Source organism: Diabrotica undecimpunctata, chromosome 8 (genome assembly GCF_040954645.1).
Source record: "Diabrotica undecimpunctata isolate CICGRU chromosome 8, icDiaUnde3, whole genome shotgun sequence".
Taxonomy (NCBI): Eukaryota; Metazoa; Arthropoda; class Insecta; order Coleoptera; family Chrysomelidae; genus Diabrotica; species Diabrotica undecimpunctata.
Window position 1 is genome coordinate 9,273,170 of NC_092810.1, and position 25,488 is coordinate 9,298,657.

At 32.1% G+C, this 25,488-nt stretch overlaps 1 protein-coding gene across 6 annotated transcripts in view; it reads left to right on the forward strand.

Annotated features, from left to right (window-relative positions):
- Positions 1–1,542: 1,542 nt before the first annotated feature.
- LOC140449241 (uncharacterized) overlaps positions 1,543–25,488 on the forward strand; it is a 130,269-nt gene continuing 106,323 nt past the window's right edge. Inside the window, exon 1 of one of the 6 annotated variants that reach the window (XM_072542443.1) lies at positions 1,543–1,941. In XM_072542443.1, coding sequence (XP_072398544.1) covers positions 1,839–1,941 — 103 coding nt within the window. In that variant the 5' untranslated portion in view covers positions 1,543–1,838. Of the gene's footprint in view, positions 1,942–7,102; positions 7,241–9,856; positions 9,964–15,937; positions 16,116–22,312; positions 22,452–24,278; positions 24,399–25,488 lie in introns of those variants that run through there. The other 5 variants (XM_072542439.1, XM_072542442.1, XM_072542441.1 and 2 more) reach the window with 5 other exon arrangements.

The following is a 25,488-nucleotide window of genomic DNA, read 5'->3' on the forward strand; positions in this document are numbered from 1 at the left end:
GCATATCGTAGATTTTTTCTTCAAACTAGTAACAGTCAAACAGTAAAATCGGAAAAAAAATCGATGGCCTGAATAGTGAAAGATTCTAGAGCCAGTTTTAAAATTGGTAAAAAAACTAGGTACAAAAAATATTAACGTATGCAAACAAAAGTATGTAAGCACAGGAAATACGAACTTACATATAAACAGTGTAATAATAGGTCAGTACCTACATAAATATGTACCTCAGAAAAATAGGCATACCTTTAAATTTTTATTTTATGTTTTTTACGTTTCTACGAATAAACTTAACTTTGACAAACTATAAATAAAAAAAAGGTGTATGGAACTCAGAAAAATAATCTGTTACATTTATTTTTTCAAAACCTGGCTCGTGAATTAAATCGTCACTATCAGTATCATAGAAGTACCTACACATAATTCATTATTGCCACTTAGAAGAGAAGCTAATTCCAAGCTAACTTAGAAGAGAAAAATGCTAAGAACATTGTTATCTCTGCAAGTGATGTACATCCCTTTTAATATAACTATTTGCAAACCCATTCCTGTCATTAACAATCAGCATAGATATATAATATACAGTATATACAATAAACAATCAGTTCCAAATCATGGGTAACAAAATGTCTCTAAATATATCAATACCTAGGTCTAATTGTGAATGGTGGTTGTCTATATTTATGACATCTGATTCTTGTAGTAGATAAAAATTTCTCATATTTACTCCAATATTTCTCAAATAACTTGCTTCCTGTTATGGTATTATTTCCTGTACTTGTCTGAACTTCTTCGTCTACTATTTAGGGTTATCTCGTACCTATTCAGAAGATTTATCGTATTCAGATGAGACATCATCACATTCATATCCAATATCGGAATCTGAGTCAACCAATGATATAATAGACAAACACAGTCACAGACGTACTTAGTATGGAAGAGTTTGATTCTTCTCCTTGTATTAGACCATTTGAATTTTATGTTTGTGTTGGGATGTTTGCTTTTCTTCTTCTGCTTCTAGTAAACCGATTGGTTTTTTCCTTAATATTTCTGGATACGATTTTTTGTTCATTTTTTCACCATATTTTTAACAAAATACCAACGATTCTCATTAAGGATAATTGATTTGCTTCGTGTCCGGAACTTTAAAAGTTTGTCTATGTTTTTTATGTTTTTCAGTATTGCCAACGAGTTCTAATATTCTTTTTATTATAATATTTATTTTAGTAAATTTACAAACGGCTAAACAGCTAAATTTACATGTTTACGTTTGTTTAGATTACATGCACAAACATACCAATAGGGTATGTAACGACGATACTAGTTTTGTCCCAAAACATTTATATAATCTAGACAAAATATGGTGTTCTCTAAATGTTAATAAAAAAATATTAATAAATTTATGAAGTTTATATCTCTTCGGACAAATATATAATCTGCGCGCGATTTGTATTACGAACTATAATAGTTTAAATCGAGAGATCGAGATAAAATAATCGATTACTTGAATTTTCCTGATTAATCGTTACTCTTTCCACTTCCACCCACCTCACTATCATCCGTTCGTTATCATTTTCTATCATTGTAAAAAGTTTAATAATAGCAAATATTTTGTTTGTATTTGCTTATTAAAATTTTTTACAGTTTAAATATAATTAAGATACTGAATAATCAAGATGACAATTATTGTTATTAGCTTTTGTAATCGAGTTAGCTAACAATTATATCAAATAACCTTTCTAATCATCGTTTTACTTTTTCACGTCCGAAAAAGTTACAAGCAGTAGTCTTCTCTGAATTTTTAGTTTGTTTTTAACGTAAAAGCTAATAAACTCTACAACATGGATGTGTTTATGCCGATTGCTTTGTGTGTTATTTTTATTATTTTGTTTACTATTTGTGGTTGGTGCTGCAAAAGAAAACGCGAGGGCACTGTTTATGGATGTAAGTATTACTTTTTCATACTAATTAAGTATATTGAGCCAGTGCAAGTTAACTAGTACAAGTTTTGCGATAGATTAATTCACGTGGCCGTTAAAAAATAATAAACATATGACACCTTCATGACCTTTCAGTTTTGTTTTATTAAACAATGACAATGGACTCAAAGTGTGAGCAAATTTGATACATGATTCTTGCCCAACTTATAATCCTGTCAAAGCCATCTAATCTTTCTTTTCATGCCCTCAAGTGCTTAAACCTTAAAATACAATTTTATATTAAAAAATACCAACATTCCTTTGTAGTTTTACATTTTTGAAAATAATATCTATTTTTGCCCTTGTTTATTTGGTCAATATGATAAATATAAACTCCTTTTAGAAACTAATAAGCAATTAATCATGCCTGATGAATCATACATGTATCAAAACACCAGAGGATAATATCAAAGAATATAGAGGCATATCCTTCTATAATTCTTTGATAATATATCACATTTATACCATTTTATTTTAACTTAACTAAATTTGCCTACCTGAAATGAGGACATTATGGATTTATCATTCCACTATAAACTTTATGCAGGAAATGTACAGCTCCAGTTAATGATTCAACATGTTTCACAGTAAACTTAAAAAAAAACAATATGTGTCCCTATTACATAAATTTGTACAATATTTACTTATAATTTAAAACTTTTTAAGTTATTATATGACCAACTAGAACAACTATGGCCCAAATAAAATGTATAATAGGTTTCTTAAAAGATGTCCAGGTATCTGGGCAGTTATCTAAATCCTTAGAGTTCATTTACAATAAGTTTTTCTGGCAACAGACATTTCTCATACCTTAAAGAAAGATACTTTGTGATACTAGTTTTTAAGCAGGTATTTATTAAAGGACAAAACCCAATTTGGATTTGAATAATGAACCTTAAGCAATATAGGTAGATACAAGTTAGAAGTGAAAACGTTTGAATGAACCAATTTTTTTTTCCTTTAGTCTTACTTCTCCTTTCAATGTTGCTGCCAGTAGATCTTGTGTTTAACTATTTTTTAAATTGTTAACTCTGTGTTCTGGAAATATAAGGTACATTGTTGTTTGGAATGGATCACTCTATATATTTTCTTTTTGATAAAAGATTGAGTATTTTTCATGTCATACTCCCTATATATAAGTGCCATAGTTTTGGAGTTATAGCTAAATATTATATCCACAAAAATTAAAATGAAACATTAAGATTTACAATAACAACTCTCATGTTTCAATAAAATATTATTTTTGGTGAAAGTTACATGGATCATTGAATGATATTAGGATAACAAGATATATTGTGAGCACATTAGTAAAAAAGTGTCATGAAACTGATGTAGTAAAAGATTTATGCTAATCATGGGACTGAAAATCTGCACCAACTCAAAATAAATCTTTGTGTTCAATCTAGATATCTGTGTAGTGTTAAAAGTAGGTCATTTACATAGTAAACAACTATGAAACTTTAGTAAACATAAAGTAATGCCAAACTGTTGTTTGGGGTATTGTTGTTGTCTGAAAGTTTCGAATAATGAAATTTGTGAATTAAAAAGCAAATGGTAAATACTTATTTTATTTGGTATAATGCTGCTTTTTAATTGCCACACCATTTACATTTCTTTCAATAAAAATGAGTCCAATTATTTTGTCACCTATAATTTCAGCTCAAATATTAAATTTTTCTGGATACCGAGTGGATATTCATGCACTCAATGAAGATTTTGATATGGCCTGTATCTACTATTACATGACACTAGCATTACATTAAGTTTTTAAGAAGTGTAACACTTTCAGTACACTGATACTTTTTCATAAGAAAAGAGTTAATATGGAAAAAATCATGGATGCTTTAATTCTTCAGTGAAACATCATCTAATGATGTGCCACATGTATATACATGTAATAAAAAACAAGCTTAATTATCTGGCCGTTTATAGTTGGATTGTAGAGTATAATATATCAAAATTGATGTATTCCCAATATGGTAACAAGGACTGGAATAATCGGGCATATTTATGTTGCATATTATAAAACACGAAAAAAAACATTTCAAATGGACCATAGTAAATGAGAGTGATAACTCACTACCCTTTTTGGATATTTTAATCTCTAAAGAGGATATACATTATACAATATAAATTAAATACAAAATATTGAGAAATTTGATGTATGTATTTAGCTTATTTAAAAAAATACCGTTATTTAAAATGGGATAAATTAATAATTTAAAAATTTTATGTATTTAATGTTGACGAAAATTATACATAATTTCAAAATTTCACCTTGTATTATTCATAATAGATACCTCATAAGAAACTTTTTTAAGATGATGTTGTTAAGTAGATTCTGAAAACAAAAAAGTATACAGGGTACTTTATCAAAAACGCACAGGGACATCATTATCATTGATGCTACAGCCCTATAAAAGAGCATCGACCTTCCCAAGTCTATTACGCCAGTCAGTTTTATCCATTGCCAACTGTTGCCAGTTTGCTGCACCTATTTTTTTACCATCCTCATCTACACCATCCCTCCATCTGAGTTTTGGCCTACCCCCCTACTTCTATTTCTCACAGGTTGTGACATAAGGATTCTTCTAGGAGGGTTGTTTTGCTGTGATCTTGCCAGATGTTCTGCCAATCTTAGTTTTCCTATGTTTATAAGAGATACTACGTCTTTACCACCAAATATATGTTTATATCTGTGATATATCTCGTAGTTATACCTCCTTCTCCAAACACCATTTTCACAGATGCCACCGAATATTCTTCTCAGGATCCTTTGTTCAAATATAAACAGGAGGTTTTCATCTGTCTTGGAAATGGTCCATGTCTCCGATCCATATGTCAACACTGGTTGTATAAGGGTTTTGTATATGGTTATTTTTGTTTTTTGGCTGAAGTTTCTGCTTCTCATATGTCTACTAAGTCCAAATTAACATTTGTTTGCTAGGATTATTCTTCGCTTGATTTCTTCTGTCATGACATTCTCCTTGGTGATCAGGGAGCCTAAGTATGTGAATTTGTTCACCACTACAAAGGTAGAGTTATCAACCGTGAATTGGTGGCCGATGTTTCTGGCTCTATTGTTGGGTGTTGATGCCATTCTCTTACATTTCTTCTAGCTTGCGTGTTGTGCAGGCAACTAGGTCAACATCATCTGCATATGCCAAAATCTGGGATGATTTATTAAAAATGTTTCCTCTGTTGTCTATTTGGGCATCCCTGACCGCCTTTTCCAGAGCTATGTTGAAAAGGAGACACGCCAGCGCATCTCCCTGTCGCAGCCCAACATATGTTTCAAATGCCTGTGATTTTTCGCCCTGTATTTCAACTTTGCGAACAACTTTACACATTGTAGCCTTAACCACTCTTATCAGTTTATCAGGGATGTGGAATTCATCCATGGTTTCATACAATTTATTTCTGAGGACACTATCATAGGCCGATTTAAAATCTATGAAAAGTTTTTCATGTAGATGTGTAGAATTTTGTAAATGGGTTTTAATAAAATACCAAAATCAAGATTTTACAAAAAAAATTATTTAGTGTGATGAATCGAAGTTTACAAAAAATGGTATGTTTAACCGCCATAATAGTCACTACTGAAGTGACGAAAATCCTCAGTTCACGTGGGATAGTAGATTTCAAGCATAATTTGAGTTCAATGTTTTTTGTGCTGTGAAAAATAATAAGATAGTCTCTCTCATGATTTATGACAAAAATTTAAACGGAGAGTGTTACTGCAACATTTTACGGCAAGTAATTTTACCAGCACTGCACGCTTTACATAATAATAAGGCTAACGCGGTTTGGTTTCAACAAGATGGAGCACCGGCTCACAATATTCTAGGAGTCGGCACATTGCTTGATGAAATATTTAGCGATAGACAGATAGCTAATAAAGATCGGTTTCTCTGGTCACAAATATCCTGTTGTCACTGTTAGATTACTACATTTGGGGATATGTTAAAAATAAGTCATTCTCTGAACCTGTGATTACTGGGAAAGGTATAATAAATAAAGTCCTTCAAGTTCTTACCGAAATAGATGGAGAATCAATATCAAGAGCTACTAATGAAACTCTGATTAAAAGAGTTCATAAATGACTGGATGTTGATGGGTAACATTTTGAACATTTATTACATTAACAAGCTAGTGCCTATTTTCTTTGATAGCATATTTTTAATCGTTCAATGTTTAACTTACAATATGAAAGTTGTAAATTAACACAACATAGTCTATGAAAAAAATTTTTTTTGTGACAAAAATGTGTAAAGTTAATTTATTTGAAAACTACAAGAGATAGGTATAGGGAATACTAATACAGATCGATAGGGAAAAACATGTTTTTCTAAAATAATAAATCAAAAAATACAGGTTGCCACATTTGAAAAAAGGAATTAGGCGAAAATTTAGGATGCCTGTTTTATGCCAATTTTGAAAGCACCCTGTATAATAATGAAAAAGACAATTTTACACTGTAAACGTTAATGCTGTGTGGTTATTAAGTTCCTAAGGAATTTAAACTTTTATTCAAATTACATTAGAGGATATTGAACTTTATATACACAGTAGAAAAGTGTAATTTTAATATAAAAACTCGAAAACGGTTCACCATAGGTATAGAGAAGTATTAACAAAAAATGTTCAGAATAACGTGAATATTTCCAAAATTAAAAAGTATACAGGGTGTCCCATTAAAAAAACGAAGTTTTAAGCAACTTCCGGTATAACCGGAAGTAGAAAATAGATGAAAATATTTTCATTAAATAGGTCACTCTTCAAAACCCCTTCGTTCCAATTTTCATGATTCAGGTACCTTTATTTTAGTTCTCGAGATATTTCTAATTGGCTGTTTATCTGCCGCACCCTGTATATAAAATATTTTTAAAATAAGGACAGAAACAACTTTATTCCATAAGTGGTTTCCACACTGTGTATAACTTAATGTATACTCATCCTAACGATTATATTATTTTTACTGATAGCAGAATCGAATTCTTTCAAGAATCGAGAACTATATTATAGTAAGAATAGAAAACTTTCTCGAGAACCGAGAACCGGTATTCATTTTAACCTTGATATAGTGTTTGATTCTAAATTCTGCAATAATTCTTGATCACTGCAACACTAAAATTTTGTTATTTCGCTGAATAAAATGACTGATGCTGATCCTAGAACGGTTGTAGTAGCCATTGTACTATGTATAGTTAAATTAATGTTTTTAATTTACTATTGTTTCTATAGAAGACGACGAAATTTTTCAAGTGAGTTATCATTTTTGCTGTATATATACCAGTGAAAAGAATACTATTTTATATTGCTCTGAAGTTCTTTATTGTGTATAAAAACAACTATCTTTAGGTATACAATATACTTTAATTTGTAGTGGTTTATTTTTTCTTCATTATAGCTTAGATTTTCACTAGAATATTAAACTTTTTTAGCAATCTTCACTCTTTATGTCTACGTCGTCGTTTTTTTTTCATTTTCACCACATTTAAAGAAATTTCACCACTAATAGCAACGCCGCCAGCGCACCCACAATCAACAAAATATAACTTAACTGGGGTATGAAAGTCATATCCTAGTAAATTTAACATTATTTATTTTAATTTCATTTATTATTATTTGTTCAGTTGTTGATGCACTGAATTGGAACATGTATGATTTATTCGTACCTGATTATGGAATGGCGCTCGCATCAATTATGCTAGTGATAGATAAATTAATAAACTTACAGTGCCGTTAATAATTTCCCACATCGACTACGTGTCGTATCAATTTTAAAATTTAACAAGTTCAATAAATATGTTGTAATCTAAGGGTTATTAGACCTTACTATTTGGCTAGATTCGATTACTAGCGTTTTCTCTGATGATGATGGAAAACAATTTAAATATCATTTTAAGTTTTTTAAACATACGGTAAAACATTCTATCGGTATTAATTATACAACTAACCATTTCCTGGTAATACCGATAGAATGTTTATGTTGCAGAAAACGGCTAAAGGTTATCTGTGAATAATTATTTTTGGTTTTATTCTATCATCAAAAGAATAATATACAGGGTGAGTTATGAGGACCTGTACCGGGTGATCCAATAAGCCGATCTCTTGGCTATATATCAGAAACTATTCATGTTATAACTTTAAGAGAAAAAATTCGTAGTAAAAGTGGCCAAGAGACATCGCGGGAAATAACTTTCAAGTTTCTGGGTTTACCGCTAGGGGGCGTAACCTGTGAAGAAAAATTTTAAAACCAGTTTTTTGTGAAATATGCCCAATTATACCAAGTATTAAATAAGTAAACTAGAAAGAGGCCTAAATTCCGCACAAATTTGATCAAGTATTTTTTTTTATTTTTTCAAATAAAGGGCGGGGGAGAGTGGGACTGTAGATTGTGTAGAGTGATTTGTGGATAAATAACTCTGGTTTGGATCAACCGATTTTAAACGAAATTAGTGTCATTAGAAAGAGTGTGGATGATTTAATTTACATCTACTATAAAACAATTGCATTTAGTTTAAATTGTCATGGGTAGAGGGTACTTTCGAATAGAAAAAATTAAAATTTGTTTTTCTTCAAAATGTTTAATGGAAATACCTATTTATTGTAAATTATAATGGAACTGGATTAAATTCGTAACAAAATGGCACAAACCGCATGTTGACAGCTTTTGTTGAACTCGAGATATGAATAAAAACCCATAAAGATAAGTAAGTATAGTATTGACTCACCCTTTATTATAACTTAAAATTAAATATGTGAAAGATCATACAAATATCTCGATCATTAAAACTTAATGTCCAATTAAATGGATATAAGGTTGAATGCTCGAATAAATGAACTTTGAAAAAATAAAGACAAATATCGAGAACAATTTTAATAATCAAATCTTGCCCAAATACTTTCGCTTTCTACAGCATCATCAGTGGCATCTTAAATAAGCCAAGAAACGTTTTTTTAAATGAAGAAAATTGATTAACTTCGATAAAAAACTCAAAGTTAATGAATGATAAAAGTTAATCACAAAAAACTTTGTTGACGAGTGGAATTCCCTACTCTAAGATCCTCGTAAAAAGTTAAGTCCACATTTTACAACTCACGCATAGTGAAAGTATCATTTATAATTTTATAGTGATATTTTGGAGCTATTTATGCAAACAACTGCGTTTATATGCTTTATATGTTTTACACCCAAAAATCGTTATTACAGATACCGCCTAGATTAGTATATTCGGATTCGAATAATAAATCGAAATTTATGTATATTCCCAATAGGGTCACATGGATTGGAATTATTCGACAATTTCCTGATGTAATATAATAGATGAAGTAGATACTGTTTTAATGGTAATAAGCCAGAATTGAAGATTAAAATAAGTTTATTGACGTTTCAATAAAAAAAAAGTATCTACTTTAAAATGCCACGCAATAAAATAGCTTCAGAACAATAATAAAAGATAAAGAAATACCCTTAAAACGAACCATAAAAGATTTGAGTGATTTGTAACTCACTAAATACCCTTTCACGGTCTTTTAGTCTCTAAGGGGGGATATTATATATATATATATATATATATATATATATATATATATATATATATATATATATATATATATATATATATATATAAGAAGGATTATATTTTGTGAGGAAACTAGTTACTTTTCAAATGAGTTGCTACGTAGTTTCTCTTCTTATTTAGTAATAACAAATTAAGTATGAAAATGACATGTTTAAAAGTAAAAAAAATAAACTGTTAAAAGAACGTCTGTGTGAGTTTGTTTACAAAGATAAAAATAGATTATGCTGTACTTCACTCCGTTCATCATCTTACATATTTTTAAAGATTATATTTTGTTAGTTCGCTGAATAAGATGGCTGATGCTAATCCTGGAATAGTTTTCATATCCATAATAATAGTTATAGTTAAATTAATGGTTTTAATATGCCTATGTTGCAGAAAACGACAAAAGTTTGCATGTGAGTTATCATTTTTGCTTTATCAGTTTTAATATATATATATATCATTGTGAAAATAATATATGTATTTTATATTGTTGTGAAGCTATTCTCTTGTGCCATTTTTAAGTTATATATTTACAATATCTTTAATGGAAATGAATTACAATGGGAATTATTTTGACCTTTCGATTTGCATTTCGGAAACGGTTCTCAAAATATCAATTAACCAAATTATTTTGTTTGATTACTTCGTATGTACTACACTCGGATGCAAAAAAACGCAACGGAGAAAATTTTGGCGAAATTCAAAGTATTTCAATTTTTTTATTTTTAGCCCTATTTTGATGATTTTTTTAGCACACTGTGTATATATTTATAAATTTTAATTTTTTATAGTCAGTTTTTTGATAAAATTTAATATTTGACTTACTGTACGGGGTTAATTAAAACATGGTTTTATTATCCTACCTTTGAAACATCCTGTGGAATAATTCTGTTTGCGAATTTTCGTAAAACCTTATTTTTCGGTTTCAACTTTATCTCCTAAGCATTGTGTTTTTTGTTTTATATCAAAATATGCCTTGGTTCATTTTTTAGAGCCAAATGAATTTGCCACCCACAATTTAGGACTTTTTTGATTATGATTATTTTGGAGTTATTTTGTAATACGACTAGGTGGCTTTGGTGACTATTATCATTATGTCATATTGACACTTACATTTTGTTTTCCTATGATTGATCATTTGTGTTGAGTGTCGAAGATTGTGCCAAAGCCGTTGCTCTGGTTGAAGATGGGCGAAATTATGAATATGTGGCTAGAGTACTACACACTCATCGCTCTATCATCCAAAGGATCATCATCATCATTTTGGCTTTGCAACCCTGTGTGGGTCCTAGCCTCCCCAAGAATTTTTCTCCAGTCGTCCCTATCCATCGCCTTCCTCCGCCAAGCACGTATTTCCATATTTCTCATGTCTTCATCGATGTTATCTAGGAATCTTGTTCTGGGTCTTCCTCTTCTTCTTTGACCAATAGGTCTATCAAGGAGCGTTTTTCTAGCTGGGTCGGTTTGCTCCATCCGCATTACATGGCCTACCCACCTCAGACGTCCTATCTTTATGTGTTTTACGATATCTGGTTCCTGGTATATCCTATCATCCAAAGGATAGTGGATCGTTTTATACGAGTCAACGCCTTGCGGGATCGTCATTTAACAGCGGTGCAAACAAGAAATCAGATTCAGGAGGTTCGAGGCAATAATTTAAGTGTATTTACAGTTCGTCGAAGATTACATGAATTTGGTTTGCAAAGTTGCAGACCAGCAACTGTGCCCAAATTACTTCCACGGCACAGAGTGGCTAGACTACAATTTTTCAGGGAACATTTACATTGGAATTTATCACAGTGGAGTAATGATCTTTTTACGGATGAGTCGAGATACTGTCTTCGCTCATCACATGGGAGAGAACGAGTATGGCGTCGAACTGGAGAGAGATTTTGGGAGTGCGCTTTCAGTCCCCGCGTTAGCCATGGGGAGTTCGGTGATGGTATGGGCAGGAATATCCTGAAAGGCGCACACTGAATTGGTATTTATTGAGGGTTCGTTGACTGCACCCTTTTCTCAATATATCGGCGATGATTTTCTATTAATGCAAGATAATGCGCGACCCCACTCTGCAATGTGTGTCACGCAATATTTAGAGGAAGTTGGTATTAATAAAATGAACTAGCCAGCGTGTTCGCCAGATCTGAACCCAATAGAGCACGTTTGGGACATGCTTGGAAGAAATATTAGAGGTCGCGAAGTCGCACCAGCCTTAATTAACGAACTTCGCTTGGCTCTAGAAGAGGAATGGCAAAACATCCAGCAAGATGATATTCGCAACCTCATAGACAGCATGAGCCGACGTGTACAGGCAGTTATAGAGGCTAGGGGAGGGAATACAAAGTATTAAGTTATTTTTTAGTAGTTTTTTTTTATGTTTTGTTATTGTTATCATTGTTCATTAAAACCAAGATCATGTCGTTGCTTTTAATCATTATTTAAATACAGTGCTTCAGGGATTTCGATATGACATTCCTTCGATATCAATCACCAAAGCCCCCATCGTCGTATTTCAAATTAATACAAAAGATAATGGTGATAATAGGAAAAGTCGTAATTTGTGAGCTGTGGCGCACCCGGGGCGAGGGGGAGGGGTGGTTTGGGGGTTAAATCCCCCCCAGAGCATATAAAGTAAAAAATATATAAAGAATAGTATGAAAATGTAACTTGTCTTTTACACACATAATTAATAATACTTTTCATTATATTTAGATATAGATACCTAATATTAGGCTTATGACAAAAGTAGACAGAACGAGTCTATTGCGAGTAGCATGCGCCTACAGGACTGTATCTGCGGCGGCCTTGTGGATTATCACGGGTTGTGTTCCTCTGCATGTGTTAGCAGTAGAAAAGAGACATTTCTACGAGAGAAGAGACCATTTGACAACAGCTATAAAAAAAGAAGAAAGAGAAAGATCAATGGAAAGATGGCAAGAAGAATGGAACAACAAGGAAGATGTTGCCCAGTGGACCAAGATGCTGATCCTGAGCCGAATGGACTTGGTAGATTTTCTGTTTTAGGGCGTATCTTTATTGGTTCAGAAAGACAGATACAGATAAATGCCTATACTGCAGAATGTATAAAGAAATAGGTATGAACCCTGTGACTGTAAGAGACTTGATCGTGAAGATAAAGGGAAGAACGGAGGGATGGAATAGTGTTCACAATTACATCCGAGCAGTTATTAAAAAGAAAGAAGAAGAGAAAGACCAACCGAGCCAATGACAGATATGATCTAATTACTATTTTAATGGGAATAAGCCGCAATTGAAAGTTAAAATAAGTTTATTGACGTTTGAATCTTTGATCTTGCACTGATAACTTGTTTATTCTCCAACAATTAATAGAAAAAAGAATAGCCGTCGGTACCGAAGTACATCTAGCCTTCATCGACCTAGAAAAGGCGTATGATACAGTTCCAAGACTTAAATTGTGGCAAGCTTTACAACAACTCTACATTAGTCCATACCTTTTAGGAATAATCGCAGAAGTATACAGGGATAACACTACTTACCTAAAAATCGGAAATAGACTACCAGAGCCAATAAAAGTAACTAAAGGACTAAAACAGGGATGCAGTATGTCACCCTTACTGTTTAATTTATATATTGAATTAGCCATCCAAAATTGGAAAAACCACTGCCAGAGAATAGGAATCCCCATAAAAAATGAGGTACTATTCTCTCTGAACTTTGCGGATGACCAAGTCGTCCTAGCTCAAGATTCTTATGATCTAGAATTTATGATAAAGCGTCTATAAATACCGAATTAATCAGGGACGTAAAATTGTAGGATGTCTGAACTCCTTATGGTGGGATGGCAACATTTCCAAAAGGAACAAAAAAAGAATAGGGCAAACCATGGTTGAACCAGTTCTTTGTTATGGCTCTGAAGTATGGACAATTAATGCAGACCTGAAGGGAAGATTGTTGGCAGTTGAAATGGGTTATTTGAGAAGAAGTGCTAGAACATCATGGCAGGAAAGGAAGACCAACGAATATATAAGAAATAACATGAATGCTGCAGAAACGGTCATTGACAGAATAGAAAGAAGAGGTTCAAAATAGTTTGGACACATTGAGAATGCCTGACGAACTTTGGCTCCAAAAACTTCACAAATGGAAGCCCTGGAAGAAGAAAAAGAGGTAGACCTCAACACTCATGGAATGAAGGAATTAGAAGAGCGATAGAATCGAGAGATTTGGAGGAGGAGCATGCCTTGGACCGGAAGGATTGGCGGAGGAGAACGGGAATACGGCGATAGCCTTCTCCAAAATGTATTGTATTTACAAGTTGGATTAATGTCAAACGTCAATAAACTTATTTTAACCTTCAATTGTGGCTTATTCTCATTAAAATAGTAATTACTTTAAAATTCTTCTTAAGGTCCCTTCTCCATTAGTGAAGGTTGGCTATAACTACAGCAAATTGGTCTCTATCTTGAGCTGTTCTTAGTATCGAATGTGTGTCCATGCCTGTCCAGTCTCTTAGATTCTTCAACCAGGAGAATTTCTTGTAGCACCTCGTTGTTGGTCACGTGCTCTGTCCAAGAGCCACTTTAAAATGCCACAAGAAAATAGCTTCAAAACAATAAATAAGATCTAGATAAGAGAATGGGGTGTTCCAAAAATGTTGTTGATCCTTACAGCGGCACCCCACTAAGTGCGACAGTCAACTGAGTACAAGTAAAAGGGTGGTTTTAGTTGGTAGGTAGGATAATAGATACCTGAATCTTTGGCATTGCTATCTTTAGTACTTTAATTTAAACTAAAACCCAAATTTTAGGGACTCAAAATGGAGGTAGCATAAAAAAATTTCAACTCCCCCCCCTTCAGACAAATTCTGGGAGTGCCACTGCTTGTGGGTGGCAAGCCATTTTGCTCCTAAAAATGAACCAATCCATATTTTCAGATGAAACAAAAAACATAATACTTAGAAGACATGATTGCAACCGAAAAACAAGGTTTTACGAAAATCCGCTAACGGAATTATTCCACAGGATGTTTCAAAGTTAGGATAAAAAACCACCTTTCGATTAACCCTGTATAATAAGTCAAATACAAAATTTTATTAAAAAACTCACTATACTAAATTAAAATTTATAAATTTTTACACAGTGTGCCAAAAAAAACATCAAAATAGAGCTAAAAATAAAAAAACTAAAATACTTTGAATTTGACTAAAACTTTCTTCGTTGCGTTTTTTTGCATGTTAGTGTATTTACCAAAACAACACAATAAAAGTAAAAGTAGAAGAAGAACTAAGTGACTGGCAATGGGATAAGACAGGGAGATTCTCTGAGTCCTCTATTGTTCAACCGGATTATGGATGAAATAATACAAAAGTAAGAACTAAAAAAAGTGACACCAAATGAGAGATATAACTTAAAATAATCTGCTATGCAGATGATGCAATACTACTCTCTCAAAGTGAAGATGATTTACAACGTATGCTGCACCAATTTAATATAACCGCCAGAAAATTTAACATGTTAATTTCCCCAAAAAAGACAAAATGCATGGTTACAACAGCAAATTTACTAAGATGTAAATTGGAGCTGGCAGGTCAGATAATAGATCAAGTGATGGAGTTTAAATATCTAGGTATCACATTATCTAGCTACGGAAAGCTCGAAACCGAAGTGGAAGATCAAGTGAATAGAGCAAACAGAGCCGCAGGTTGCCTGAATGAAACAATATCGAGAAATAAAAATATCGGGAAAGCAATGAAAGGCAGAATTTACAAAACACTCATCAGACCAAGAATAACATACGCGGCAGAAACAAGATCTGACGCAGAGAGGACAAAAAGAATGTTAGAAACGTACTCTGATGTCTGTTATCCGATGCAAGTTCACAAAAGCTTCTTTATATACAAATTTTCTGCCGGAAGAAAACACTCGCAACTTTCGCCTTGTTTAATGTTGGAAACCCTATTTCCTTTATAATTTATATACATATGTACTTTATACCTTGCGTCCCAGCTATTTCACACTTCACAGTTTTTTACACTTTTTTAAGTCTATCTTTTGATTCACGTACTTCGGTATTCATTTTCACATAAGTTTAAATAGTCACGCCAACATTACGACGAGCGCGTGTCCTAACGAGTCATTTACAAAAAAACTATTTCGTCACCTTCGTAAAGAGTGGCACAATGCAAGAACTGATAAAGTTAGACAACCGATAAGTGATTAAAGTTTAGACGTCATGAATTTCATTAACTTTATTTTATTTCTAGTATAATTATTGTTATCAAAAATCATTGTTGAATATCCCGGATATGAGTGGTTTTGGAATGCACTGAATTATTTTTATTAGCGTAAAATCACGGACTGAGGATCCGATTAGTGTGATTTTTCACGAAATGGTAAAGGCTGGTCCTAAACTATAGGGTAATGTAAAGTTAATTTTTACATTTCCTAAAGATTATATTTTGTTAGTTCGGTGAATAAGATGGATGAAATTAATCCTGGAATAGTTTTTATTGGTATTTTAGTATTGGTAGGTATAGGAATGGTTTTAATATATCGATGTTGTAGAAGACGACCCAGACGAATATGTGAGTTATCATGTTTGCTTTATAAAATATATACCATTGTGAAAATAATATGTATTTTATATTGTTCTGAAGCTATTTTATTGTGTCATTTTTATGTTATTTACTATCTTTAATGCGAATTAATATCATTTTTAGTTGAAGATACGTTTATTTTGAAATCGTTCTCCAAATACAAATTAAAAATTCTTCTAATTAATTTTATCTACATCATTAATATTGGCAATTTTATTTTTTGATTTATTTTTTTTTATTAACGGATAATGTTTCATTGTATCGAATGCCTTGTTATAATCTAGAAAGCAGACATAGATGTCCTGGTTTACATCTAAACATCTCTGTATTGGCACATTTATTGCATATAATGCTTTTCTGGCTCCTTGAGCATTTCTAAATCCGAACTGAGTTTGTCCAATGTCTTGTTCTAACTTTTTATATATTCTACGATGAATAATCTTTAGGAATACTTTTAGTATGTGGCACATTAGACTGATGGTAAGGTGATCGCAACATTGTCTTTTATTTTTCTTTTTCGGCATAGTCACGAATGTTGATAGAAGCCATTCTTTAGGTAATATACCTGTTCTGTATATGATATTAAATAATTCGACAATAACATGTATATTGCAGTGGGCGATAAGTTACAATATTTCTGTCGGTATTTCGTCTGGTCCTACTGGTTTCCCAATTTTCATTCTTTTAATTGTGTGTTTTACTTCACTTTCTTTTATTTCTGATCCAGTCTCTTCAACGAAATATTCGTTATCTATTTGGTCTCGTTTGTCGTTAAACAACTCTTCTATATGAGGCTATGAGAGCAAGAGTGGGCTAACCCCAAATATTGAATAATGGATTTACATAAATCAAGAATATATGCGTTTTTTTTTGAAATTTTATAAAATTAAAATATGATGCCAAAAGGTAGTCATTATTTACAAATCATTAACTAATAACAAAAGACACGAAGATCTTGCAGTATATTTAACAAAAATATAAAAATTTAAGCTTTTTTGTGGATTAGACCGCTTTTGCATCAGTATGCAAAAAATTTTAATAGGAATGTGGATTAGACCTAGAGTACAATTCAATTAATCAAGATCAATGTTGAAAATATGCCTTACTAAAAAACAAAGTAACAAAAATACTTAATCTTCATCGCTAATGACCTCTTCTTCTTGCTGTATAGTGGATCTTATTGTTCTGGTGCTTGTGTAAAATCCATGATGTATTGGAGGTATAAATGAAAGTAATTCCAAAAGGTTTTGAAAAATTTTTGAATGGTTTAACTGTAGTTTACTACAACTTTTCAGAGCAGCAGTCAACAAAGTGACCATAGCCGGTATGATATCCAACCTCCGATAGGAGATGGAACTTTAAGAAGAAGAAATTCCAAAAGATCTTTTTTTTTTGCTTCGGTTATTGGATGTCCATCGGGATAAAGATAATCTAGCTGAAGTATTTCCCTGGATGTCCTCTTTTTGACATCTAGTGAGTAATAGAGAACATCTGCATTATTGCTGTATTTGTAGTAAATTGTAAATGGATTTGTTTTCTTGTATTGCAACCACTGAATCTGTAACCATTGGACTTTTGATTTTTGTGTATCAAGTTTGCGATTTGTTATATTTCTTACTAATTTCTTAGTAGAATAAAAATCGTTTCCTGTCATCTTTATTACCGTAAAATGTGCTTTCTTTCGGGCATGTGCTATTACTTTTATCCAGTCGTTAGGTACGTAGATATCTTTAAAAAAAATTTTTTGCCTACTTATTACTCCGAAATCTTGGTCACAGGCAAGGTAAGAATGTCCGCTGACTAAAAACTTGTGATCAATATTTTTCACCACAATATGGGGATGTGACACAATAAAATCGCAAAGGACAGCCGTTTGAATGTTACGGTTCTGCCCTCCGCATTGATCGGAATATAGTATTTAGCCCAGTCTGGTTATACAAAAATCATCGATTTCACGGCAAAATGTTTCGCAGATATCTGAAGCTTTTAAGACACAGGTGGGGGTTATTAGATGATAAATAGATAAAAAGATACTCCTATTTTTACCTTGCGTTTTTTTTTAAATAAGAAGATAAACAATAATTTATCTTCTTATTTAACCTTCTATGAATAGGAACGAAGTTAGCGACAATTTTTTTGTTAATTATTTCTCCATTGTTTATAAACATTAAGAAGTAAAATTTGCACAAATTTTGAATGAAAATATAAACTTTATATTGAATTTTATAGCTATATTATTATTATTTATAGCTATTTATATTATTATAGCTATAAAATTCATCCAATTTTTCGAAACTTAAAACCTTTCGAAACGAAGTTACTTTCGAAAGATCGACATAGGAAAGTGGAGGGGAAACTGTTTTAGCTCCTTGCTGCAAAATTTAATATTATGGTTACGGATTTATCATTCAAAAGCTTCAACAGTTCTGTAGGAATTTCATCAGGTCCATTTGCTTTTCCATTTTTAGCGTTTCTTATTGCGGATTCTACTTCTTCTTTCAATATGTCTGGCCCAGTTGCATTGATTATCTGAGTTAAGTTGTTTCTATCGTCTTCAAATAATTCATTCAGGTATTCTGTCCATCTTTTTATTTTATTCTCTAGATCTACAATAAGATTTCCATCTTTGTCTTTAAGTTTACCTATTTGGCGTTTCTTTATGCTTCCTGTTATCTCTTTTACTTTTTTGTGCATATTGAACGCATCGTACTTTTTCTCATAGGTTTCCATTTCTTCACATTGTTCTTTAATCCACTCCTCTTTGGCTTCTTTTATTCTCTTTTTTATGTGTTTATTTATTTCTTTGTATTTGTCTGGGTAATTTTTCATCTTTCTTCTTTGTTCCATCAAGTCTAGTATATCTTGTGTCATCCACCCCTTCTTCTTTGTTGTTGTTTTTGTAAGATGTTTCTTCCTGCTGTTTGTATAGCTGTATTTATGTACTTTAATTTTTGGTTAACGTTGTTTGTATCGTTAATTTGTTGCTGCGCTGAACGGAGGTTTTCATTTATTTCTTCTCCTGTTTCTTGTCGTATATTTTTGTTTCTAAGTTTATTTAAATCTAGTGCCTTTCTGTGTGGTCTTCTAATCTTTTTTGGTCTCGCCTCTATCACAGTAACTACCGGGTTATGATCTGAGCCTATATCAGCTCCTGGGTACGTCTTAGTACATTTAACAGCATTATGATACCTCCTTGCTATCATAATGTAGTCTATTTGATTTCTCACTATTTTTTCTTTGGTATGTTGTGGAGATGTCCATGTATATAACCGTCGAGGAGTTAATTTGAAAAAGGTATTTGTTATTACGAAGTCTTCACTTTGGCAAAATTGAATCAATCGATCTCCTCTGTTATTTCTGTTTCCAAGCCCATATTTTCCTACTTGTTCTCCTATTTTACCTTGACCTACTTTGGCATTAAGATCGCCCATTAATATGTTAATGTATGGAAAGACTGACTTAATAAGTGAAGACAAACAACCTGCAACAAAAAGGTTCAGACCTGACAGTGAAGTCGAATAAATGAACCAAATTTTAACTTTTAAACCAATGTATGTAAAGAAAATAAGAAAAGTAAAGTTCAATAAACATTGCAAAATTTAATAAGGCAAGTGATGAAAAAATCGACTTATTTTATCAAAGCAGTAAGGCAGATTAGATTAATATTGTATATCATATTTGTAAAAAATAGAATAAAAATCAATATTGTTAATTATAAAAATACAAACAATTATAATTAATATAAGGAATATAATAATATAATGTGTAAAAAATTACCTGAAATTTAATTTATAAAATATATAAGTATTATTACATCATTGATATAAAATGAAAAAATATATGTTGATTTTCCGGGATTTTCCGAGATTTATGGGGAGTGAAACTTATGTCATCATTATTAATACTGCGACAGACTATTCGAGCAAATTAAAAAAAAGTAAGTATTTAGGGTGAATTTCAAATGGACTCAATTTTTCCGAGTTTTCCCATATTTTCCGGCCAGTGAAAACTATGTAGTTATTCATATTTCGACGAGCTACCCCAGAATAAAAAAAGAGGCTTGCAGCTGCAAAGGAAGCCAAGATAATGTAAATTTTTCCTACGTGTTGCAATTTGAAGTTCCGATGCCGAAAAAAAAACGGAGCTGAAACAGATATCCTCTCCACTTTCCTATGTCGATATTTCGAAAGTACCGTCGTTTCGAAAAATTAGATAACTTTTATAGCTATAAGTTTCAATATAAAGTTTAGATTTTCATTCAAAATTTGTGCAAATTTTACTTCTTAATGTTTATAAACAATGGAGATATGATTTTTTTAAAAATAGTCACTAACTTCGATCCTATTGGTCATAGAAGGTTTTTTATTTTTTAATGTGAGCTTTTTACCAGCTATCCAATGGTTGTACGTACAAGTCTGTAGCTTGAAAAATATAGAAGTTATTACAATTGTTTATAAGTAAAAAACATACCCCTTTTTCAAACGTTTATTTTGTAAATAATTTCGATGAAAACTCAATATGCATTTAACTTCTGAGATAGTCTAAGTCTTAAAGAATCCTATGAAATTTGCTGAATGTGTCTAGCATCATGCATAGGGCAAGCTCAATAGTTTAAATAATTAGCCTCAGGGATAAACAAATTAAATAACTTATAAAATATTTGACTGATCGGGGGTAAATTTCGCACAAATCTAAAAGATAGTAATTTCTTGATGTTTAAATGTATTAATAACATTTTATTTTGTTAATAAATAAATTAATAAAACTTATAAATTAGTGCAAAAAAACTGCTTTTTTGCAAATATCTCTGTAAATTACTTATAAATTTTAATTAAAAAAACGGGAGAAGAAAGATATTCTTGACATAAAAAAATAACATAAATATTGTTTATTTAAAATATAAGGGAAAAAATTTATGGACAAAAAATCAAATTGTGACCATAAATTATTGCTTAAAAAAAACGCAAGGTAAAACTAGGAGTATCTTTTCATCTATTCATCATCTAGTATCCCCCACCTATGTCTTAAAAGCTTTAGATATCTGCGAAACATTTTTCCACCTTTTTTTTAACCAGACTGGGCTAATTACATTTTTTGTTGTAACAACATTTTTAAAATAATGCAGTAAACAGGATCCTATTTCTTGAGGTCCTAGTGATGCTTGTGTTTCGTTCCAAACATTCATATGAACATTATTAGTAGTCAAATTATGGACTCCTAAGACGTAAGTCCACAACTTGCCAAGTTAATATGGGAGGAAGTCCCCACAGGAAGAAGACCCTTAGGACGTCCAGGAATGCGATGGAGAGACAATATATGGTCAGATCTAAGAACAATGGGGCTGCCCACTGACCCAACTATTATGGACGACCGTTTAAGATGGAAGGAAGTTGTGCAGTCAGTGCACACCCCACCCCGGGTTGTAGTGCTACGAGAAGACGAAGAAGAAGACCAATAATGACATACGCGGCAGAAACAAGATCTGACACAGAGAGGACAAAAAGAATGTTAGAAACGTACTCTGTTGTCTGTTATCCGATGCAAGTTCACAAAAGCTTCTTTATACACAAATTTTCTGCCAGAAGAACACACTCGCAACTTTCGCCTTGTTTAATGTTGGAAACCCTATTTCCTTTATAATTTATATACATATGTACTTTATACCTTGCCTCCGAGCTATTTCACACTTCAACGTTGAACAGTTTTTACACTTTTTTAAGTCTATCTTTTGATTCACGTACTTCGGTATTCATTTTCACATAAGTTTAAATAGTCACGTCAAAATTACGACGAGCGCGTGTCCTAAAGCTCGGTACACATATACGAGCCAAACGGTATGCACGCGGTATGCGAACGCTATATTCGTTACGACTCATTTAAAAAACACCATTTCGTCGCCTTCGTAAAGAGTGGCACAATGCAAGAACTGATAAAGTTAGACAACCGATAAGTGATTAAAGTTTAGACGTCATGAATTTTATTAACTTTATTTTATTTCTAGTATAATTATTGTTATCAAAAAACATTTTTGAATATCATGTGTGGTTTGCGAATGAACTGAATTATTTTTATTTGAGTAAATCAGGAAGTGAGGATCGGATTGGTGTGGTTTTTAACGAAATGGTATAGGCTGGTCCTAAACTATACGATAATGGAAAGTTATTTCCTAAAGATTAGATTTTGTTAGTTCGCTGAATAAGATGGTTGAATATAATCGGGGTATAGTTGTTATTTTCGTTTTCTTGGCATTGATAGTTAAAGCACAGGTTTTAATGTTAATATGTTGTAGAAGACGACGACGAAGACAAAGAGGTCAAATAATAAGTGAGTTATCATTTTTGCTGTATATATACCATTGTGAAAATAATATGTATTTTATATTGTTATGAACCCATTTTATTGTTTAATTTTTATATTATTTACTATCTTTAATGCGAATTAACATCATTTTCAGTTGAAGATACGTTTATTTTGAAATCGTTCTTCACATACAAATTAAAAATTCTTCTAATTAATTTTCTCCACATCATTAATATTGGCATACACATACATATACTTGGTAGACCTCTTTTAATCCATTTTACGCGTGGTGGATTAGTCCGCATATTTTATATCCTTTATCTTCTTCTTTACGTGCCATCTCCGCGACGAAGGTTGGCAATCTTCACTGCTATTCTAACTTTTGACACTACAGCCCGAAAGAGTGCACTTGAGCTGCATCCAAACCTTTCTCTGAGGTTTCTCGGCCAGGACATTCTTCTTCTACCTATGCAGCGCTTTCCTTGAATCTCTCCCTGCATTATTAGTTTTAGAAATTCATATCTGTCATCACGTGTTATATGACCCAGATATTGTAGTTTTCTTATTTTGATGGAATCCAGTATCTCCCTGCTGTTCTCCATTCTTCTTAGTACTTCTTCATTGGTTATTCTGTCTGTCCAGGAGATTCTCAGCATTCTTCGATATGTCCACATTTCAAATACTTCCAATTTATTTATTTAAAGTCCATGTCTCCACACCATACAAAAGAACAGAAAATCCATAACACCTCCACCAAACCGGTCCACCTCCAAAAAGAGTGGTTGGGACTCTCAAATTTTCATTGTAACGCTGTCCTCTTTCCTTCCACACCATCCGCCATCATTCGTATACGAACGAAATCTGGACTCGTCAGTAAAGAGACAATTCCTCCAATTTTCGAAATTCCACTGATAGTGTTCCATCGCCCAGCGATATCTGCATGCACGCTGCTCCCTAGTTAGTCGTGGATGTGTAGCGCGCCGTCTAGCCCTTAAATTGGATGCATGTAACCGTCTTCGGACAGTTTGACTGGAAATCGCTCATCCAGTAGCAAGCCTGAAGATACTGTTAATTCTGGAAGCCGTGAATGTTTGGTTTCTTCTTGCCGTTAGAACTACAAAACGGTCTTGACGACGAGTTGTAGATTCCATGCACGACTTATCTCACTTTGCGACACATTTAGCCTCATAGCAACCTCTTGTTGAGTTATGCCTTGTTGGATCCAACGAACTAATGGCTCAAGCTGCACTAGTTCTAAACTTCTTTGCGGCATAATGTTTTTGTGATAAATAGATTTCTTGACTTATTGACTGTGTAACTGGTAAAGTCAATACAAGCACTTTTATACGAATGATATATTCATGTTTGGAACATGTCTCCCTTTGTACGAGATAAGGGCCGATGAGAATAGGGAGAAAAAAACCACATACAAAAAATATTGGCAATAAAGATAGCATGTAAAGTGTAGTGCAGGCAATTATTTTAAAAATAGTTTTATATGATAATTTTAGGAATTTTAAAATTATCCACTTCAATTGTTGAGTAGTGCACATACAAAATACATTCTGAATAAATGACAGATTTCATTTCTGGCTTCACAAAATGGCCCCTTTCAACAACTGTCAAACTTCGAAAGTCCTTATTAAAACTCATCATAATGTTTTTAACATGTTTAATTTTTTTTTTAATAGTGGTTACTATATAAATAAATCTATGGGAATTTGTAATAAAAATCTGAAAAACGAATGTGTGTGAATTGTCTGTTTATAAAGATAAATTTAGATTTTTGTTGTACTTCACTCGCCGTAAAGTAATGTATACAATATCCTAGTAAAATTATATTTTGTTCAGTTGGTGCGTTGACTAACATGGGCGATGTTTATTACGGCGTGACTTTCTTAGTGATTTTTATAATTATAATTACAGCGGTAATTATCAGATTCATATGTTGTAGGAGAGAACATTTTATGCGTAAGTGTAATAATTTGTTGTTTAACATTAAAGAAAGTGTAATTATTTTAGATTGTCGTGGCAAATCCTGTTAAGGTTTGACGATACATTAACATTTTTAATATTGACATGTGAATAACCTCCTTATAAGAAAAAAAAATTGAAAACGATTTCCAGAATTAAAATCGAAACTTCAAACAATTATTAAATGTTATTTTCTACAATCAATTGTCATGAAGGAGTAGTGGATCAATAAATTCTTTCATATTACGCTTGCTTACTATTCAAATAGTAACTTAAACTGGAAAAAACTTGTTAATAATGTCGGAAATCATTATTTGATAAAAAACTCTTTACTTAAGAACGCCCAGCTCTCTTTCAGAGCACTGATGTGCCTTTACAACACCAATAAATTAAATATGTTTATATGGGATTAAGCCACAATTAATTCTAATGAGACTGATAGTTTAAATTTGTTGTGACTTTTCAATTTGCAATCCGAAAATCGTTGTCAAAATTAAGTACAAGCTGAATATAGCCGCAAATGTCAACAGTGTTCGCAATTAATCTCAAAAGACAAATATTTACTCGTTATTGTTTTATATAAATTAAAAATTGCAGAATTCATACAATAATATAATTAAAATGTACCTTTTAAAAGCTTTTTATCTTTCTATTTGAAGCATACGACATATATGCATTATAAAAACATCTCAACGCTGCCAAACCGAAATATTTTGTTCCATGGTTGACATTTGCGGCTATATTCAGCTTGTACTTTCTTTAAAGTTAACCAAAAATTCAATTAATTCAAGAAACCAGTTTCAGAATCTCTTAGCTTAGTGATAATTGATATAAAACCGAAATTTTACCATGTAATGTTTTCTGTTTCTCTTCCTCTTAGTGGTATACAATTGAAATATGTATATAAAAATGAAATTTTTAGCCAATGCAAATTAGATATACAAATCTGTAAACAAGACGTCTGTTTAAAATGTCTGTTTATATAGACAAAATTAGATTTCGCTGAACTTGATTCGAATCGCTCTTTATGCGTATCCTCGAAAAATCGGTTTTTGCTCAGATAGTACGCAGACTAACATGGCCAGTG